We start from the raw sequence: 17,137 nt of genomic DNA on the forward strand, positions 1-17,137 counted from the left end.
CCATCTACAGCCAAGATTCCACAACAATCCGATGCTTTTTCGCTCTTTATGCGACTTTGAAGTCAAAATTCCTTTTCGATCAGCACTGATTTCGAGCACATCCTCGAAATGTTCGACACTCACAAAACGTCTGTCCAATATCCATGACAAGACTTCTGTAACGATCCGACGAGGAAGGAAGACATCCCACACCGCCGTGGTCACCACATGGGACGAATCTGAGCACTCGCAGTAATCAATTCCCCCGCCAACACTTCACCAAATAAAAAGATCAATACGTTAAGTTTGAGAATATAATGTTTGACTGATAATGACAATATTTAAACGTTAAATTAAATACTTAGCCAGCTAACTAATAACGTAAACGACTAGTACAAGACGTTAACTCAGTGACTTTTGACATATTTAAACAATAAACGACCCCTGCACAACCGGAACAATTAAAAAGAGAAGGAACTTATAACGCAGTAAAACTCGCTTTCATTAGAATTCGGCAATGACACATTTTTCTCGCCCCGACGACAAGATCAACTACAGAGACATTCGAAGATGGAGCTGACGCGACCATCCACCGGAAGTCAACATCGCTTTTCATCGGGCAAACCGCTCTATATCCATCCGTGTGATGAACTTAACCTCGACTGGAGATACTTGAGACCCCTATCGCCACATATCTCAGTTTAACACCAACTCCCAAGAAGTCTCGAGCCATGAACATTAGCACTCTTCCCTCCCCGTCAATCTAGCAATACCACAAAACTCTCCATAATATATCGTCGGAAAAGCAAATCGACAAACCAAAACTGAAATGAAGAACAAAAATAAGCCGAAGAAGAAGAATAAGGAGAAGAATATGTAAACAACAAACAGCAGTTAGATAGGCAAACACAAAAAGTGCATATATATCACTGTCGCGATGAAGACAAAAAAGTGCATAGAGGTTAGACTAGACGTGATGTGATTGGGCGGTGTTTTTCTCTCCATCCCAAGGGCAAAAAAGAAAAAATATATGCTAATCGTCACGATGAAGACGATTGTCATCGCTCGACATGAGTATCTGCTTAAACGCTGCTTTTTATGTTTAAACGGATACATATAGTGTTTAACATAACGATTCATCGGGTTTAAATAAAGTCTATATCATGTAAAATAATACGTAAAACGTTTAAATATAGCTGACTTAACCGCTTTAAAATATATGTTATTATTTAAATCAATGCTTTCAACGACATCGCGTCAAGATGGTACTCTCCGGGTCACTGCTTAAAACATATTTACGTATTTTCTTAAACACCGTTGTCATTGTTTAAAGAGTAACTTGAGTATTGTTTAACTTTTTTCTATTGTTTACAACGACGCTCTTTTGTTTCCCACATTGTTTTTAATAGGTCTCTCGCTTAAATTTCGTAAGTTCACATTCAAATAAAACATCTCGTTTACAACATTTACAAAACATTTTACAACATTTACAATATTTACAACGCCCTCCTGACTGACACTCACGACTCAACCCTCGTGATAATCGAAAACAAGTGTACGTACATTCGAACGCTCACGGCTGCATAATACGCGATCAACTCGAACTCGCACAACGCATAACATTAAAAAAGGTTAAACAAACACATTCATGAAAAACGACTATTAATCAATGTGTCATGGTCGGACTTGAGCTAAGATACCTGATAGTTAAACACGTAATCGTAATAGTCAGTACATCGACGTAATGTTCTTAAACGATGAACAAAAAGTCTCAAGTGATAAATATCAATCCGACCTTAAAGGATGTTTTCCCTCGATCTCCCTCCTCTGAGAATCCTCCGCAATCACGCTAATACATGAAAACTCTTTTCTTACCCAAGTCGAAAAGCTCGCTAATTGCTCGCCTGCCATCCATCTACGGAGAATCCTCTCGATTCGTGCAATTATGCAGCATTTTCGGCTGAGTGAAAAGATAGTTTAACTTTTGCTGACATTACCGATCGATTCTCAAGATAAGGAAGGAGGTTCACAAACATCCTTTCAGATAGAGTGGTTAGTCCACTGGGAAGAGGAGGAAGAGGAGGAGGGGAGGAGGAGGAGGATGAGGACGACGAGGAGTTGTCATGTACATGGAAGGGTTCTTCCTCGTTATTTATGGTGCTGAAGTCCACAAGGAGGTCGACTCTTCATATCCGAGAAAAATTAAACGCACGAGTGGACGCATATCGATCGACGACAACGAACCGGTGTTCGGATATTTAGGTATCGCGGCATAAGAATTAACGGCCATTAATTTTCATGCACTCTGGATACCATAACCTCGCCACCCACCACGCTACACCCGCCAACAATCTCGGATCAAACGAAAAGATCACCGCTTTACGCAGACTTTGAGAATTTACATCGTTAATATGAAACGTATACATGTAAAAGATAATGTTAAACCCTGAGACTGACAAGTATTAAACTGGATATGTACAATTATTAAACATATTAGTAATATATTTAAACCCGGATAATAGCAAATAGTTAAAACATTATTTAAAAATATGTAAATAGATAACCATAAACGAGAAGCAACTTTTACAACGAAATGAACTCGCTTTTCAAACGAGACGTACAATGGCACACGCTCGCTTCGACAATAAAATCGACTACGTCTCATTCAAGACGAAGTCAGACTGACCAATCCGACTGGAAATCAACTTCATTTTCTCTGGAGAAACCGATTTATATATTTCGTATGATAAACTTCACCCAGACTACCACAAATGATCGCCATAATAAACACCGCGAATGGTCAAACCTGATAAAGAACGGGAGATTCTCACCAGTACACTGAAACCTAGCAGAATCGAAGTCGAACAACTCAAACGAGGAGAAACGAGGAGAACAACAAGATGTAATGCAACTCCTAGGCATTGCTTTATCGAAAACCAAGCGAAAAGCTCAAAAAGGTCTGAACATGATGCGATTTTAGCTTTTCCTTTCCCACCATTTTCAAGCTAAAAACTGGGATTTCACAAACACTGAATCTATCTGAAAGTGAACTGTAGGGGTAAAAAGGAAGCTTAAACACTAACTGAGCCATCGGGTCTGCGTAAAAGTAGGAGGGGTTTTTGGGAAGTTTTTGAAAAATTACGATGACTTAACGAGTAATTTTTCTTCCTTATTTTTATTTATAAACTTATTTTTTATTTTTGCTTTTATAAAACATTTTTTGTTGTTATTTTTTATTTTTGTTTTTTAAAAAAATATTTTTATATTTGAGAAATGAGTTTTAAAAACAATGAAATGCAGAAAGTTTTTGTTATAAAATTATACATTGTTAAAAAAAATATTGTTTCATATATATATATATATATATATATAAATGTATATATACTAACAAGAACCTCATGATCTATTAACATTTGGTTTATCATGTAGAGTATTTTTTGAAACTGATTTGCTATACACATTTTTTAAATTTCTAATCCCCTATAGATAATCAAAGTGAAAACAAAAGCACATAAATAATACATAACCAAATTTTTTTTAACAATTGTAAAAAAAAACTAAAATTACTAAAATTAATAGGGATATATAATTATGTGATGTTATAGGGGTGTACATGCAAAAATATCCTTGTTTGATACCAAGTTATCCTTGCCCTTCAATGGAAGAGCCAAGCTCCAAACAGAGAACAACAATGGTGGTAGGGGTTCTCTTCTCCCCACTCTCCTCCCTCTGTACACCGTCTTCTCTCGCTGCAACCCCACCCTCACATCCCTCACCATTGCTCAACATCCCCTCCATCTCCTTCTCCACTGACAAGCGCCGCCGTTCCACCTCTTTCCGCTGCTCCGTGCACGGTTCCACCGCCAGAACCTCTTTCCCCACTCCCGAGAACTCTGAAAGTTGGGACTCTGAGGATTACCAGATCTTCCTCAAAGGCGGCGACCAGGTCATCTCTGTCCTCCAGGAGATGCTCAAGCTGGTAGTCTAATTGCTCATCCAAATGCCAGCCTTTTTCCATTTGTGATTCTAATTTACTTTTCTCTTGATACTTTTCTTTGATCTAGCTTGAAGACATGGATATGGATGAGGACTCGGAGAAGGCGGCGGTGCAGGTGGTGGCACAGGGAGTGGTGGGCAAGAGAGTGGATGAGATGGAGACTGGATTTATGATGGCTCTTGACTACATGATTGGCGTTGCTGAGAAGGATGGGGATGATCAGGTTATTGTTATCTTGTGATCGATGTCTCATTTTCTTTCTTAGCTTTTTGTTCTGTGAGGGCTATTGTCAAAATCTTCTTTGTGCTCACAAGTGATGAACTGACGCGTGTTGATTTTTGTTACCTTTCGGTTCTGCATTCTCGTTTGTCATTCACATAGTTGGAAAACGAAAGTTTAGTTACAAAGAAATTACTTTCTGTGGAAAATTTGATGTAGCTGATGAAACTTACACATCAATGTCCCTAATGATCTTCTGTTCTTCTTTCATGTAGGATGCTGTTGAAACTTATTCTTGTAGAGCTAACACATTTAGTTGGATTGATGATTATTTGATGCAAAATTTCGTTCGAGTTATACTGCAATTAATCTTGTGAGATACTAGGTTTACTGGTCTATATGATAGTTTGTGCATTAGAAACTAGTTTAGAAACTACATCCTTGAGATATGTAAGCATCCAACTTGTTGCACATGATTCTTTGATGTGGCAACTATATAAAGATAATGCAAAATGGGAAGAGATTCCTATACCTGATATCATTTTGAGCTGGAAGATTGATGAGGGCAATATATTGGCATATCAATGGCGGGTTGAGTTATTATTCAGTTTGTACTCATTCAATGTCTTTAGTTTATTCTAAAATCTGCATTTTTCTGATTGAATTCATTGTTCTTGCTCATATAGCGCAAGTCTCTTTTGGAGGTGATCAAGCAAACAGTCTTAGACCATCTTACCAAGAAGTGCCCCCCACATGTGAGTCCAGTCTCAGTATTTTGTTGGTAAACTGATTTTAGTTCTGAGAAGTAACTGAATGAACACTGGTTATAGGTTCAAGTGATTGGCCTACTTTGCCGAACTCCTCAAAAGGAAAGTCGGCATGAATTATTGCGTCGGGTAGCTGGAGGTGGTGGTGTGTTCAAAGGCGAAAACAGCACCAAGGTTCATCTCCCCGGAGCAAATCTGGATGACATAGCTAAACAAGCTGATGATTTATTGGAGGTATGCCTCATTTTAGGTGTTTGGTTTGTATTTAACAAGGTAGTATTATTGTGTTTGACATTGAATTATTGGAGGATCTAATGATACTCAATGGGCTATTTTCTCTACCACCTAAATCCGGTTTACACCTCTCCGGAAGGATTTTCTATAAATATCAAAACTAATGGAAATTATATGGTGTGCTTATCCTATAATTCACAGTGGCAATAAATTCATGCCGATCCTTGACCAAACATTTCTTCTCTTTATAATACCAGAACCATGGTTAGGATCTCATTCTGACCACTATAAATTATGCTTCTTATAATTTAGTTTATATTTTCTGCATATGCACTTTGCTTATTCCCATGATCTGTACCGTTTTTGCTTTGATCTTGACACATGATTGTTGGAAACTAAACAATAATTAGTTGTCAGATTATTTTCACAGCCACTTATGAGCTTTTTGGCAATCAAGATAGAGGACCATATTGTTCAGTGAGATGGAGTACATAATTGAACAAGAGTCTAACTAATTCATTGAATTGGTACTTTCCTGAGAAACTATTGTTTTTGTGAGTTGTGGTGTACAATTTTTGCAAACTGCCTTCCAAAGGTAAAGTAGACATTGTTTGATTGAGGACCTGCAAAGTGATTCTTTCTTAGAAGCAATAGTACCTTGCGTATTGACAAGTACCTATTGAGATTGATAAACTGTCAGGGGCTTATCAATTATTGATTCCTCTATAGCCCAAAAGGTTTAGAATTTTCTCTGTTAACTGGATTTTCATCCTGGAGTAGGATGATCGAATAATACACTCTTATCACCTTGTTGAGTATTTTCATCTTTTAGAAATTTCAAGTAAATGAATCAGTATCCCCACTTGACCTGTTAATTTCCCCAACTTTTATGTATTCCTTTTGTAAAGAAAAGTTGTAACAGATGTAAAGATTATGCACAGTGAGAATTCTGCTCAATTATAGTCATATTATAAACTTTAAGAACCACGGGCCTTGTTGATTTTACACCTGCAGACAATGGAAGCCAGACCCACTATTCCAGATAGAAAACTCCTTGCAAGACTTGTGTTAATCAGAGAGGAAGCCCGGAATATGATGGGTGGCGGGTTACTAGATGAGAGAAATCATCGTGGTCTTAGCACATTGCCTGAAGCTGAGGTATGCTGTCTGCTTCCTTTTTAGTCTTTCCTTGTCTTTCAAGACATATTTGTATGAATTTACATTCATAGGCCCACTTATGTTAATAATGGAAATGTCAAATATGGTTTACTGGATTTGGTTGTAAAGATACTCTATGGTTTCCTTTTTAATGTGATAGTTGTAGATGAAGAAGGAACCTCCTTCAAGTGCATGTTTTGGCTAGCTTACTTGTTCAATCTATACTCTCATGTGAAAGAAATTAATTAGATCAGTTTGCTTAACACTTCACATATTTTAATAAACATATTAGTTTAGCTGCAGATGTCAACATCCTTGTGACATCTGAAAAAATAGATTCAAGTAAAGAAAATCAGGTTTTTGTTGCAAAGAAGCTCAATAAGCTAATGTAGTAAATGCTGAATTCTCAAACTCCACTGGTCTTAATTCAAAACTAAAAAGAAAAGCCATTGAAATTTTAAAATAAATAAATAAATAAAACTAATCTAGTTTTTATTTGTCATTCATGAATTTGTGCTAATGCTATTGTTCTTGCCTGTGTTTTTCTTGGCTCACAAGTGAAAATCTATTGCTTTTATTTCTATGTTTGGTGAATGAAATGGATGCAGTAAATGCCTGTGCATATATTCATCTCTAAACTCATAAATTCTGCATTAGCTGAAAGAAAAATGAGGAACTTGGATTAACATGTGTCATACTCTGTGACCAGGACTCTTCAAACAACTCAACCATCTCTGAGAATTTTATCTTGATTAAAAAAATATATATATTTTTTGGTTTCATTTTGATTTTAAAGAAATTGACACCTCTTTGTGTGATCTTGTTTGATTTTTAAATTCAAAGTAGATGCCATTTACCTGCTTATCAGAATTATGATTTTTTTTTTTTCATCATTTTTGTTCCCTTTTCCTTTCATTGAGGATCAATGTAAATGCAGGTGAATTTCTTGAGCAAGTTGGTGGCCTTGAAACCAGGAAAACGTGTCCAAGAAATGATCAGTAAGGTGATGCATGGGAAAGATGAAGGTGCTGACAACAATTTCAATTTAGATGAAGATCTTACAGAGGAACAGCGGACGGTGGGCGGGATAGCAGGAAGAGTAAGTTTTCTCATTGTTAAATTTGCAACATCCAGCTAGTCAGCCTTCATAAATTTCGGTTATATCAAAGGGAAGCTGATCGTATGGTGATAAATACTAACCTTCTGATCCTTGCAATCCTGCCTTTCTCAGGGAAGTGTTTCAGGTCGTAAAGCACGGCCTGTTCGTCCGGGCATGTTCCTGGAGACTGTTTCCAAGGTGTTTCTATTTTGAATTTTGGATCCTTGTATTTCGGGAAATTCTTTAAAAAAATGTATATCAAACAGATGTAGATGGATCTTTTCTAATTCTTATATGGTGTAATAATTATATCACACAAAATCAACACGCTAAAAATTTCTCTAATCTTTCATTCGCCTTGTTAGGTCTTGGGTGGAATCTATTCTGGCAATGTATCAGGTATAACAGCACAACATCTAGAGTGGGTAAGTTCCTCACCTTTGACAATAACTGTTTTCTCTCTTTGGAATTTAATTCACAGCTTGTTACCTTGCACATTATTCGCTGGTTCTCAGGTTCATCAGAAGACCCTTCAAATTCTTCAAGAAATGGCCTTCTAATTCCATATCGATAGTCGTTACCCGAGAGAGAGCTCAGTGCTTCTCCCTGACCTTGTGGTTCATGAAGTAAAACAGTTCCCAAACCAAGCAAAGCAGTTGGTAAATAATATTCATCATCTAAATTCATGTCAACACAACCATATTTGCTGATCATTAACCACATGTGTGTTCTTGCCCAAAGGCCCTGTGCCAAAGTTCAGAAATCAGTAACTGTAGCTGATCTAATGGTCTGTTTGAATACTGTGGATTCTTTGGCGGACTTGTACTGCTTTAGGTTTTGTCTTGTCTCTGCCAGACATGCCTACCCAACAGCAGCAGATAGTGTTATTGAAGCCCATGAGAAGCTTCAATAAGACTATATCTTATATGATATGCAATGTCCCTGTTGAAGATAACAAGGAGGCCCAAGACTTCAATCATAGACCTATTGCTGCAAAGTATGTTTATCAAATTAGAACTCACTTTGTCTCTTATAATGGCACAAATGTTCTCTTCTAGTTTCTTCCATCTTTTTTGTTATATGCATGACATATCAAGTTGGTAAAATTATTGGAAGGTGCCACTTTGTTGTTCCACCATTGGATGATGGTTTGTGAGATTATGTACAGTGGAAAATTATATATATATATAATATATATATATATGAGTGCGCATCATCTTATTGTGAATTTTTTTATTTGAGTTAATATATTTATAAATAATAATACAGGAAAAAATGGGATGCACAAGTATTGTTACTATTTCAACTCATTCATTTTCTCAAGGATGCTTTTTAATATCTAAGTATAATATATATATATAGTTTCCCTTTTCCTGCTGTTCCTTATAGATGTTAGATTCTTGCAAATGTAGTCATGCCACTATTATTTTATTAATTTACAATTTTACGCATGCAGAAGCCAAAATATGAGCATCTTGGATTGTCCTTAAAGAAGATCTTTTGTGCAGGAGGATGTCCTACCAATGTTGGCCCTAGAGGCTATTAGTCGGAGCCTATGAAGTTTCTAAATAATGTGCATTGTAACTTGTAAGTGAGACAAAAGTAGCGATGCAGACATTGACCTATAATTAATCATTGATTGATTAACCAGACTGAGGCATTTTGTGTATATATAACTCTAATATAATAACATGCGAAAAATTCACACTTAAATCTAATACATAACAATCCAATATATATATATATATATATGTTAACTTACATGTGTATGACTGATGATTAAAATTTTAGAAACAAAATTAATTATGGGGAGAAAAATGAAGAAGCTAACACAGATACTAGTGAAAAAGAACAAAACAATAGCATTGAAAAAAAGAAAGATAAAAAAAACTTAAAAACAAATAAAAAAAGCACAAAGATTAGATAGTACACATGAGGGACTTAATGGTAATTCCAAGAAGGGTCCGGAAGCATCCGATGGGTGGAAGCCTGGAGGAGTACTACCTGCATGTGTGTCCTTTGGAGAAAAGGATCTCAGAGCACAGCTATTTTTCATACTCTTTTGGCACTTAGTCCTTAAATATTTATATATTTCTCTGTGTATATATATACACCACTTTGTACCTTTTTCCCACTAAACACCACCACCACCACCTCTTTCTTTCTATGCAACTTCTGCAGACCCCAAACCCTAATCACCTCTCATTCCTTATCCCTTGCCAACAACCATGGCCATGAAAAGACCTAAAAAAACCACCTATCTCTTCTTCTTCTTCCTATCCACTCTCCTCTTCTCCACTCTACTCTCCAATATTCCAGGTCATTTCCCTAGCTTTTTTATATATCTTCTTCATATATATTAATAATAATAATAATATATATATATATATATATGTCCATCCCCACTACTTACATTCTTCTTTCTTTATCTTCAGGTATTCATGCTGCAGATAAACTAAATGTGAGACTTCTCTGCATATGAACTTAATTAGCTATGCATGCATGCCATGCCATGCCTTCTTCTTCTTCTTCTTCTTCTTCTTCTTCTTCTTCTTCTTTTTTTGTTTAGTGATATATATATAATGTGGTTATATGTTTTTGTGTTTGTTTGGATAGAATGTGAGAAGGTTGATGATAGGTTCAATGGCTCCTACTTGCACTTATAATGAGTGTAAAGGTTGTAGATTCAGGTGCAAAGCTGAGCAAGTTCCTGTGGATGCTAATGACCCTATCAACAGTGCATACCATTACAGGTGTGTTTGCCATGGTTGACATGGCTTGCATGGTATTAATTTAATTATACTAGTTTCTGTTTCTGCTTGTGCTCATCATTCAGATATAGTTGAGCATTGTTTTTCTTAATTTTCTCTGCTTCTGCTTTTGGACATTTTGTAATATGTTGTCCTCTTCCTATATGTACTCTCTTTCTTTTTAGTGTTTAATTTCAGAGGTTTTATTTCTACTCTCTCTCTCTCTCTCTGTGCATGTTATTTTCCCATGAGATTAATAAATCAATAATAGCATGAGGTCTAAGATAATTCTTTTATATATCTTCTTATATGTGTACGTATGTATGTACATATGCATAATGTATGTATGTATGTATATACGGAGAGAATGTAATATAGCATGTATTTTGAGGCTTACATTATAAAAACTATAGTGAAACCAAAGTTCATGTAATTGATATATTCATGATGAAAATTAAACAAAATAAATATTTTAAGTTCAGAATTTGAATGATAGCTCACATTCATAAACTTAATGATTTTTTTAGGCATATTATATATTTTCACATTTACCGAAATAAAATATGTAAAAAAAACTTAAACCTTGTGGTTTATCCATTTTTTTTTTTTAAAAAAAAAAGCAATAGGGTCCATGAAATCATGGAGAAGATGGCCAACAATCAGAGGCTAAGGTTGTGTTTGAATTGAAAGAAGCGCATGAATGCATGCATGTATATATCATGCATGTTCATGTTCTAGGACCATCCCAAAATTCCGGATGAACCTTTTGGTAATTGGTAGGACCATGATACATGCCACGCCACTTACTAGAGACACCAACCACTGTTATCACATGTGAACTACTCAGAAATAATTCACTCTTGGTAGACCCCCACCGACCACCACGCATATATATATATATATATATATATTTACATTTATATTTATACTACGAGCTTGAGCTACTTCAGTCGCTAGAGGTTGTAAGTGGTTTGAGTGAAAAGAATTTATCTTTTTCTGATTGATTGATTTGCACTTATTGTGGTGTTATTTCATCAGACTTATGTAAAGAAAGATCAAGTAGTAGCTAGATATCATAAACAAATCCTGAAAGTGTTAGGCATGTATCCATCAACATTCAACAAGAATGTGCATCTTCTATCTTTGTGTGGTGATCGATATGATCAATTTTTTAGCCAACGACTAAATGGTTTATTAATATACGGGTCACTAATAGAACTCTATATCGAATGATGAGAGCTCGATTCTCGGCTAAAGACACATTTTTGAGAGATGTGAGCGGTGGTTGTGTGCGGGTGGTCCTAATACCTATGTGTTGTTTCACCGAGATTTGTGTATGTCCCTGATAGTTTAACATGACTTTCGGGTTATCTTTTTAAAAAACATGATCATCTCTTAAAAACTTTTTATGCCCTCCATATTATATATGCACAATAAAGTAATTAATTTGATGATAAATAAAGGTAATGGAGTAATTGTAGTACATGTCACTGTCCTTGATAAGATGGATGGCATGGGAACGTGCCTCTTAGTATTATTCATTGCACAAATTTCAATTGATGGAATGATCATGAAAAGATGAACAAGAAGAACATCAACTCATAGAATTGGATGTTGATGAATATGATGACATGCAAAGAATATTTGTAAAGGGAAATAATTCTAAAGAATAACTAATTTAGAGAATATCTATATATATGACTATATATCCATATCCATATCCATATCCATGTTTTTAAAATAAGATTTAGCAAGTTTTGACATTGTTTCCATTGATTATATTATTAATAAAAATATATATCATTCAATTTAAATGGGCCCATTAGAATACATAAATCAGTAGTTGTTTTTATATTGTATAATTCAATTTCTGTAAGTTAATAAATGAATCAATTTTATAGGTTATGTGATATCACATTTCTCTCTGTACTAAAAAAGTAGAGGGGTTTGATTTCTACTCATGACTTTTCACTTGTCATGATTCTTCAAACTAAATAAATAAATAATTAAAAATTCAATTGAAATAAACACAAGCTCATCTAATAATTTAAATTGAGTATAAAGAGTTTTGTAATATATAGCACATGATTTGTGGAAAAAAAGTTACTTTGATTGTGAAAAGTGAGAGCTATTATTAAAATTATTCTAAACATATTATTAGATATATTATAATAAATATTATATTCTAATATAGAAAAGTAGACGGTGGGTAATACCATTAACTAACATATAAAATATTAAAAAGTTAACTTTCTTTTAAAATATAATTGTATATGTATGCAGAGTGTTTATCCATATATTACAAATATATATATATATATATATTATCTGACTTATTTTCCATGCTATTACTTATAGGCTTCGTTAAAATACCAATGGTCATCATTACCACTTTTTTGCCCTTAAATCGCTTATAATTCATATGTTTTTCCCGAATCATTATCTCTCCTCCACTAATAAATAATATATAACAGAAAACATATTCAAAGATATTCATGATAATAGATATTTTACATATATATATATATATATATATCAGAAAAATAGTGAAAAAGGGATAACAATCATAAATATTGGCTTAGTAAAACTTTATAAATGTGTAACTAAATTAAAAAATTAGATCAATAAATAAAAATAAATCAACAGTGAATGTCAACTGAGACAAGAATTAAAAAACAGCAAAGAATAATCATAAGCAATAAGAAAAAATTTACAAGGAGATTAAAAAATTAGACCACAAAAACAATACTGTTAACAAGACTAATTAAGAAATCTAAAACTGTCCCATCAAAATAATCCTTCTGATGTGAGTTGAGATTTTCTGAAAGAGATTGCAAATTAGCTGTTGATCTACCATTAGTTGTATCAGTTACATAAAATTAAATGATTAATATGAATAATTAGGCCCAAAACAAAAGAAAAAAAAATTAAGAAAAAACTGGGACCATCTTCAGTTTATGATGATAGAGATGAGAGGGAGCATTTTGTTAGTAGGATCCAACTGGATAACATCTAAGCAAAAGCTATTGCTTATTAATATAGTCAGCTATCTTATTTATTAAAGAAATTAATCAGAGTACTGTTTTCTTTTTCATTTATTTTATGATTCATCCCAATGTTTTTTATTAAAAAAAATGTTGTCAGGTCATATGGATTCCTAACAACAAGAACCATATATATATATATATATATATAGATAAAATTTGATTTTAATCTCTTGCCAAAGTGAACTCATGATGTTTGTGATAAAATTAGTACTGGTAGTTAAAATGCAGCAATTTAACAAACCACCAAACAAACAAATAAAGGAAATGAAGTCTTTTACTTTGCTTTATTTCACATATACATATATATATATATATATATTTATATATATAAAAGAAATTAATATACCTTGATTCTTCCTGAATCAAACTGAGAATATCTTTTAGTGTTGAATATAAAATACAACAAACCAGAACAATGCATGATTTATACACCCACACACAGAGACACACACATCAACAACATAAAACAAGAAAGCATAAGAAAGAAGCCATGAAACCAGTTTATAGAGGCCAATATTGGTAGCACCTTCAGAGGTTTGTATTACCATTATTAGAAGAATGATGGACAGTGTTCTTGTTCCTCATGGAAGAAGAAGAAGAAGAAGAAGAAGAAGGCATTGTGCAATGGTGAACAGGATACTTGGAAGCATACAACTCCATTTTCCTCAAAACAGCTTGACCAAGTGAGGGTAACTTGCTTTGAATTCCTTCCATCTGTATTAATTGTTGGGTAGAAATGACCGGTTGGTTACGGTTATCCGGTTAGACCTTTTTATTATTATTATTATTATTATTATTTTTATATTCCATTCGACTTTCCGTGAATAATGAGTGTTTTTTTTCTTATTTTTAATTCCTTTTAATAATAATGCTTTATGTTATCACTGCCTTAGCTAAATATTTAAGAATTAATACTTATATGTCATCACTGCTTCATTTCATGCTTTTTATTGTTTTACCTGCCGTAGTTTTGATTTGAACTTTATTTTAACATTAAAAAAAAAAAAACTTTGATATTTTATAATATCTAAATGGTAATAATAAGGTTTAATTTGTTTTACAGTGAATGGAATTTAGTTAATTTTCCATGAAGTATGTATGTTTTTTCCTTTGCATCTCGGTCATGGGGAAAATACCAAAACAGCTACATTGTTAGTTCCATCTTAGAAGATAATTAATATAAATATTATAATAAATAATATTTTGGTTTTAAATTTAATTTAATTTTTGTGTAATAAGATCCTTCAAACTCAGAGGAGGTGGAAAGCTCAATGTAATGCATAATATAATTAAATAACAATAATAATAAATTATAGAGGAATTGTTTTAGTACTGAGAATATAGTTAAACATGGAGTATAAGATAAACAGTAATATCTATGAAACATATCATATATAATGGAATGGGTAGTATAGTTATTAAAAGAACATTTTCACAATAAGATGAAAAGTTGGAGATTTTATTATTTAATTTAATTAATTTATTTATTTGAAGCATGCTCCACGAAGGAGCTATTGTTAATTGAAACCAAGTCCTTGGAAGAAAGGAAAAGACAAGTGGGGGACTAGTTATGAGGGACCATCCTCACAAGTGGGAAAAAAATTAGTGGATGGGATTTCTCTTCAATATGTGTAAACATATCCATGCATTAAAAGATTGGTTAATGGGTGTAATTATAGTAATCCTCTGTATTAATTACAAAAGTTAATATTTAATTGATTGTTACTAAAAAGATATTGAATTGAGGTCAAACGATCTGCAGAAAAGTTGTCCACAATTTTTACTCTTCATTTTCCAGGTTAGCTGTCATGAGTCTTTGGTGTTAACCTGTTAAGTCTTTATATGTTTTTACCTGTTGGAACCCATCAATTTCATGTCGAGATCAGAAGACATTGTTTCTGGAGTGGTGTAAACTCACTAGTACTGTTTTGATTTAATGACATTTTTATCACTTGAACTAATTTTTATCGATTATATCCCTGTTATTTATTTATTTATTTATTATTTATTTATTTATATAAGTATGACACGATTATATTCGAGGTAGGTATAAATATAAAGTTAATCGCCGAGTATATTTGTCTTTGCATACGTGTTTATGGATGTCGAACACTGGCAAAATATGAGACCAGCATATGTGAGGATCTCTAAATATCGATGGAGAGAGTCATTTACTGTCTTTGCCTATGTCTTGTAAAAACTTGATAAGATAAATAAAAATAATTAATTAAAAAGGATATGATCGTATTCTTTGATATATTCACCTTATGAGTCTTGCTTTTCTTGCTCTCTTTGTTATTCATTTTATTTTTATTAATTTATAAAATAATGAGAGGCAAAATTACCAGCTTTAAATAGTTATGATGAGAGTCAAGTGTTTGTTGTACTCAGGGTCCCACGTGCATGCTAATAAGGTCATAAGACAAGTTCGAACCCTGACTCATGCAGTGTTACTGAAACACTCTTAGCATCCGTTTCATGCATGTAAGAGCAATTGTTCACTATATATTTATGATAAAACTATTTTATTTTATTATTAATTTTAAAAGAAGCATACCTATTACTTACGAGTCACAACAAAATTTTAATTTTCAATTTCACAACCATGTAACAAGGAAATTTTCAAAAATTTAAAGTTAAATACCATTATTTATGTGGAAAATATCGTATAAACGACTTATAAAAATCTATTTTAAAGTCTCAAAAAGCTTCTAATGTAAATATTTCTTAAAATAAATTTTAGTAATTGCCATAGTTTATGACACACACATTGCTTTTATATCCACCGTAAACAAATCTAAAACATCAAAAGAGATAACACATTTAACAATAAATCAATCAAACTCACATAAAAAGCAACATGGGATGGAAAAACAACATTTTAAATAAATAAATAAATAAATAAATGAAACATTCGGATTTGCAACTACCACAAAAAGTGGTGGCCATATTTCAAAAAGTTAAGAACCATTTTATTACTTTCAAATATATATATATATATATATAAAGGAAAAATTGATGTTGATGGAGACATCACTAAAGGTTGAAAGAGTCATCCAAACGTGCAGAAATGTTTAGTCTTCCAAGTTGAAGTTGATGCGTGCTTGACTAACAAGAAAGACCACAAATTCTGCCTCAGAGGATCCACGTATTTGCTTGAACTAGTACACACGTCTCCCATTAAAATAATATTTGTTTAGCTCCACAATAATTACATATATAGTATTCAAAGGTTGAAATATGTATATATATAGTGTGTGTTTATATTATTCAAAAGGTTTTATTATTAGAATAATTTGGTCACATTTACAAATTACTACACTAGAAAACTTGATTAAATTTTATAATTATCTCTTAATGACATCACATTGTTGATTTCTTTTCCACTCTCAAGATATTAATTATGACAAAATAAAAATAAATAAATTGATGATATCTTTTTCAGAATAAAAATTTATTTAGAAAATATATATATATATATATGTTATGAAATCCTCTTAGATTTTAAAGATAATTATCTTATTTAGTAATTTAAAATTTTCTCAAAAATTATAAAATCAACTAAATCAGCCATCCTAATTTTCTAAAATTTTAGTGATTTCAAAAGATACAAAATAAACACGTCATAAATTGATAAAAGGGACTTTCAATGATATAATATAAAACATGAAATTATACTAATAAAGCAGCATCATAAGCAAGAAGCCAGCAAATATACAAGGTGGATTAGTATGTACATGCATTTGTTCTTAACTTCCCTTGTCTCTCCTTAGTAGTAGATTTTGCTTTTCTATCTGGCTTGGAATGATGATTATTTTATTTTATTTTATTTTTTAAAAAAAGAATGATAATGATATGATGCTAATTAAACAAACATTGACATAATA

At 32.9% G+C, this 17,137-nt stretch overlaps 2 protein-coding genes across 2 annotated transcripts; both read left to right on the forward strand.

Moving 5' to 3' along the window:
• The first annotated feature begins 3,563 nt into the window (after positions 1–3,563).
• On the forward strand, positions 3,564–8,588 carry LOC120262391 (protein PEP-RELATED DEVELOPMENT ARRESTED 1 homolog, chloroplastic). Its single transcript, XM_039270492.1, has 9 exons — positions 3,564–3,958; positions 4,044–4,199; positions 4,882–4,950; positions 5,026–5,196; positions 6,211–6,354; positions 7,292–7,453; positions 7,586–7,651; positions 7,819–7,878; positions 7,969–8,588. Exons 1-9 carry the CDS (start codon positions 3,593–3,595, stop codon positions 8,011–8,013), a joined length of 1,239 nt encoding a protein of 412 aa, XP_039126426.1. The 5' UTR covers positions 3,564–3,592; the 3' UTR covers positions 8,014–8,588.
• Positions 8,589–9,593: 1,005 nt separating this feature from the next.
• Positions 9,594–10,415, forward strand: LOC120262077 (EPIDERMAL PATTERNING FACTOR-like protein 9). The gene is made up of 3 exons (XM_039270132.1): positions 9,594–9,772; positions 9,889–9,914; positions 10,070–10,415. Exons 1-3 carry the CDS (start codon positions 9,682–9,684, stop codon positions 10,223–10,225), a joined length of 273 nt encoding a protein of 90 aa, XP_039126066.1. The 5' UTR covers positions 9,594–9,681; the 3' UTR covers positions 10,226–10,415.
• Positions 10,416–17,137: the final 6,722 nt, after the last annotated feature.

Source organism: Dioscorea cayenensis, chromosome 5 (assembly GCF_009730915.1).
Source record: "Dioscorea cayenensis subsp. rotundata cultivar TDr96_F1 chromosome 5, TDr96_F1_v2_PseudoChromosome.rev07_lg8_w22 25.fasta, whole genome shotgun sequence".
Lineage (NCBI taxonomy): Eukaryota > Viridiplantae > Streptophyta > Magnoliopsida > Dioscoreales > Dioscoreaceae > Dioscorea > Dioscorea cayenensis.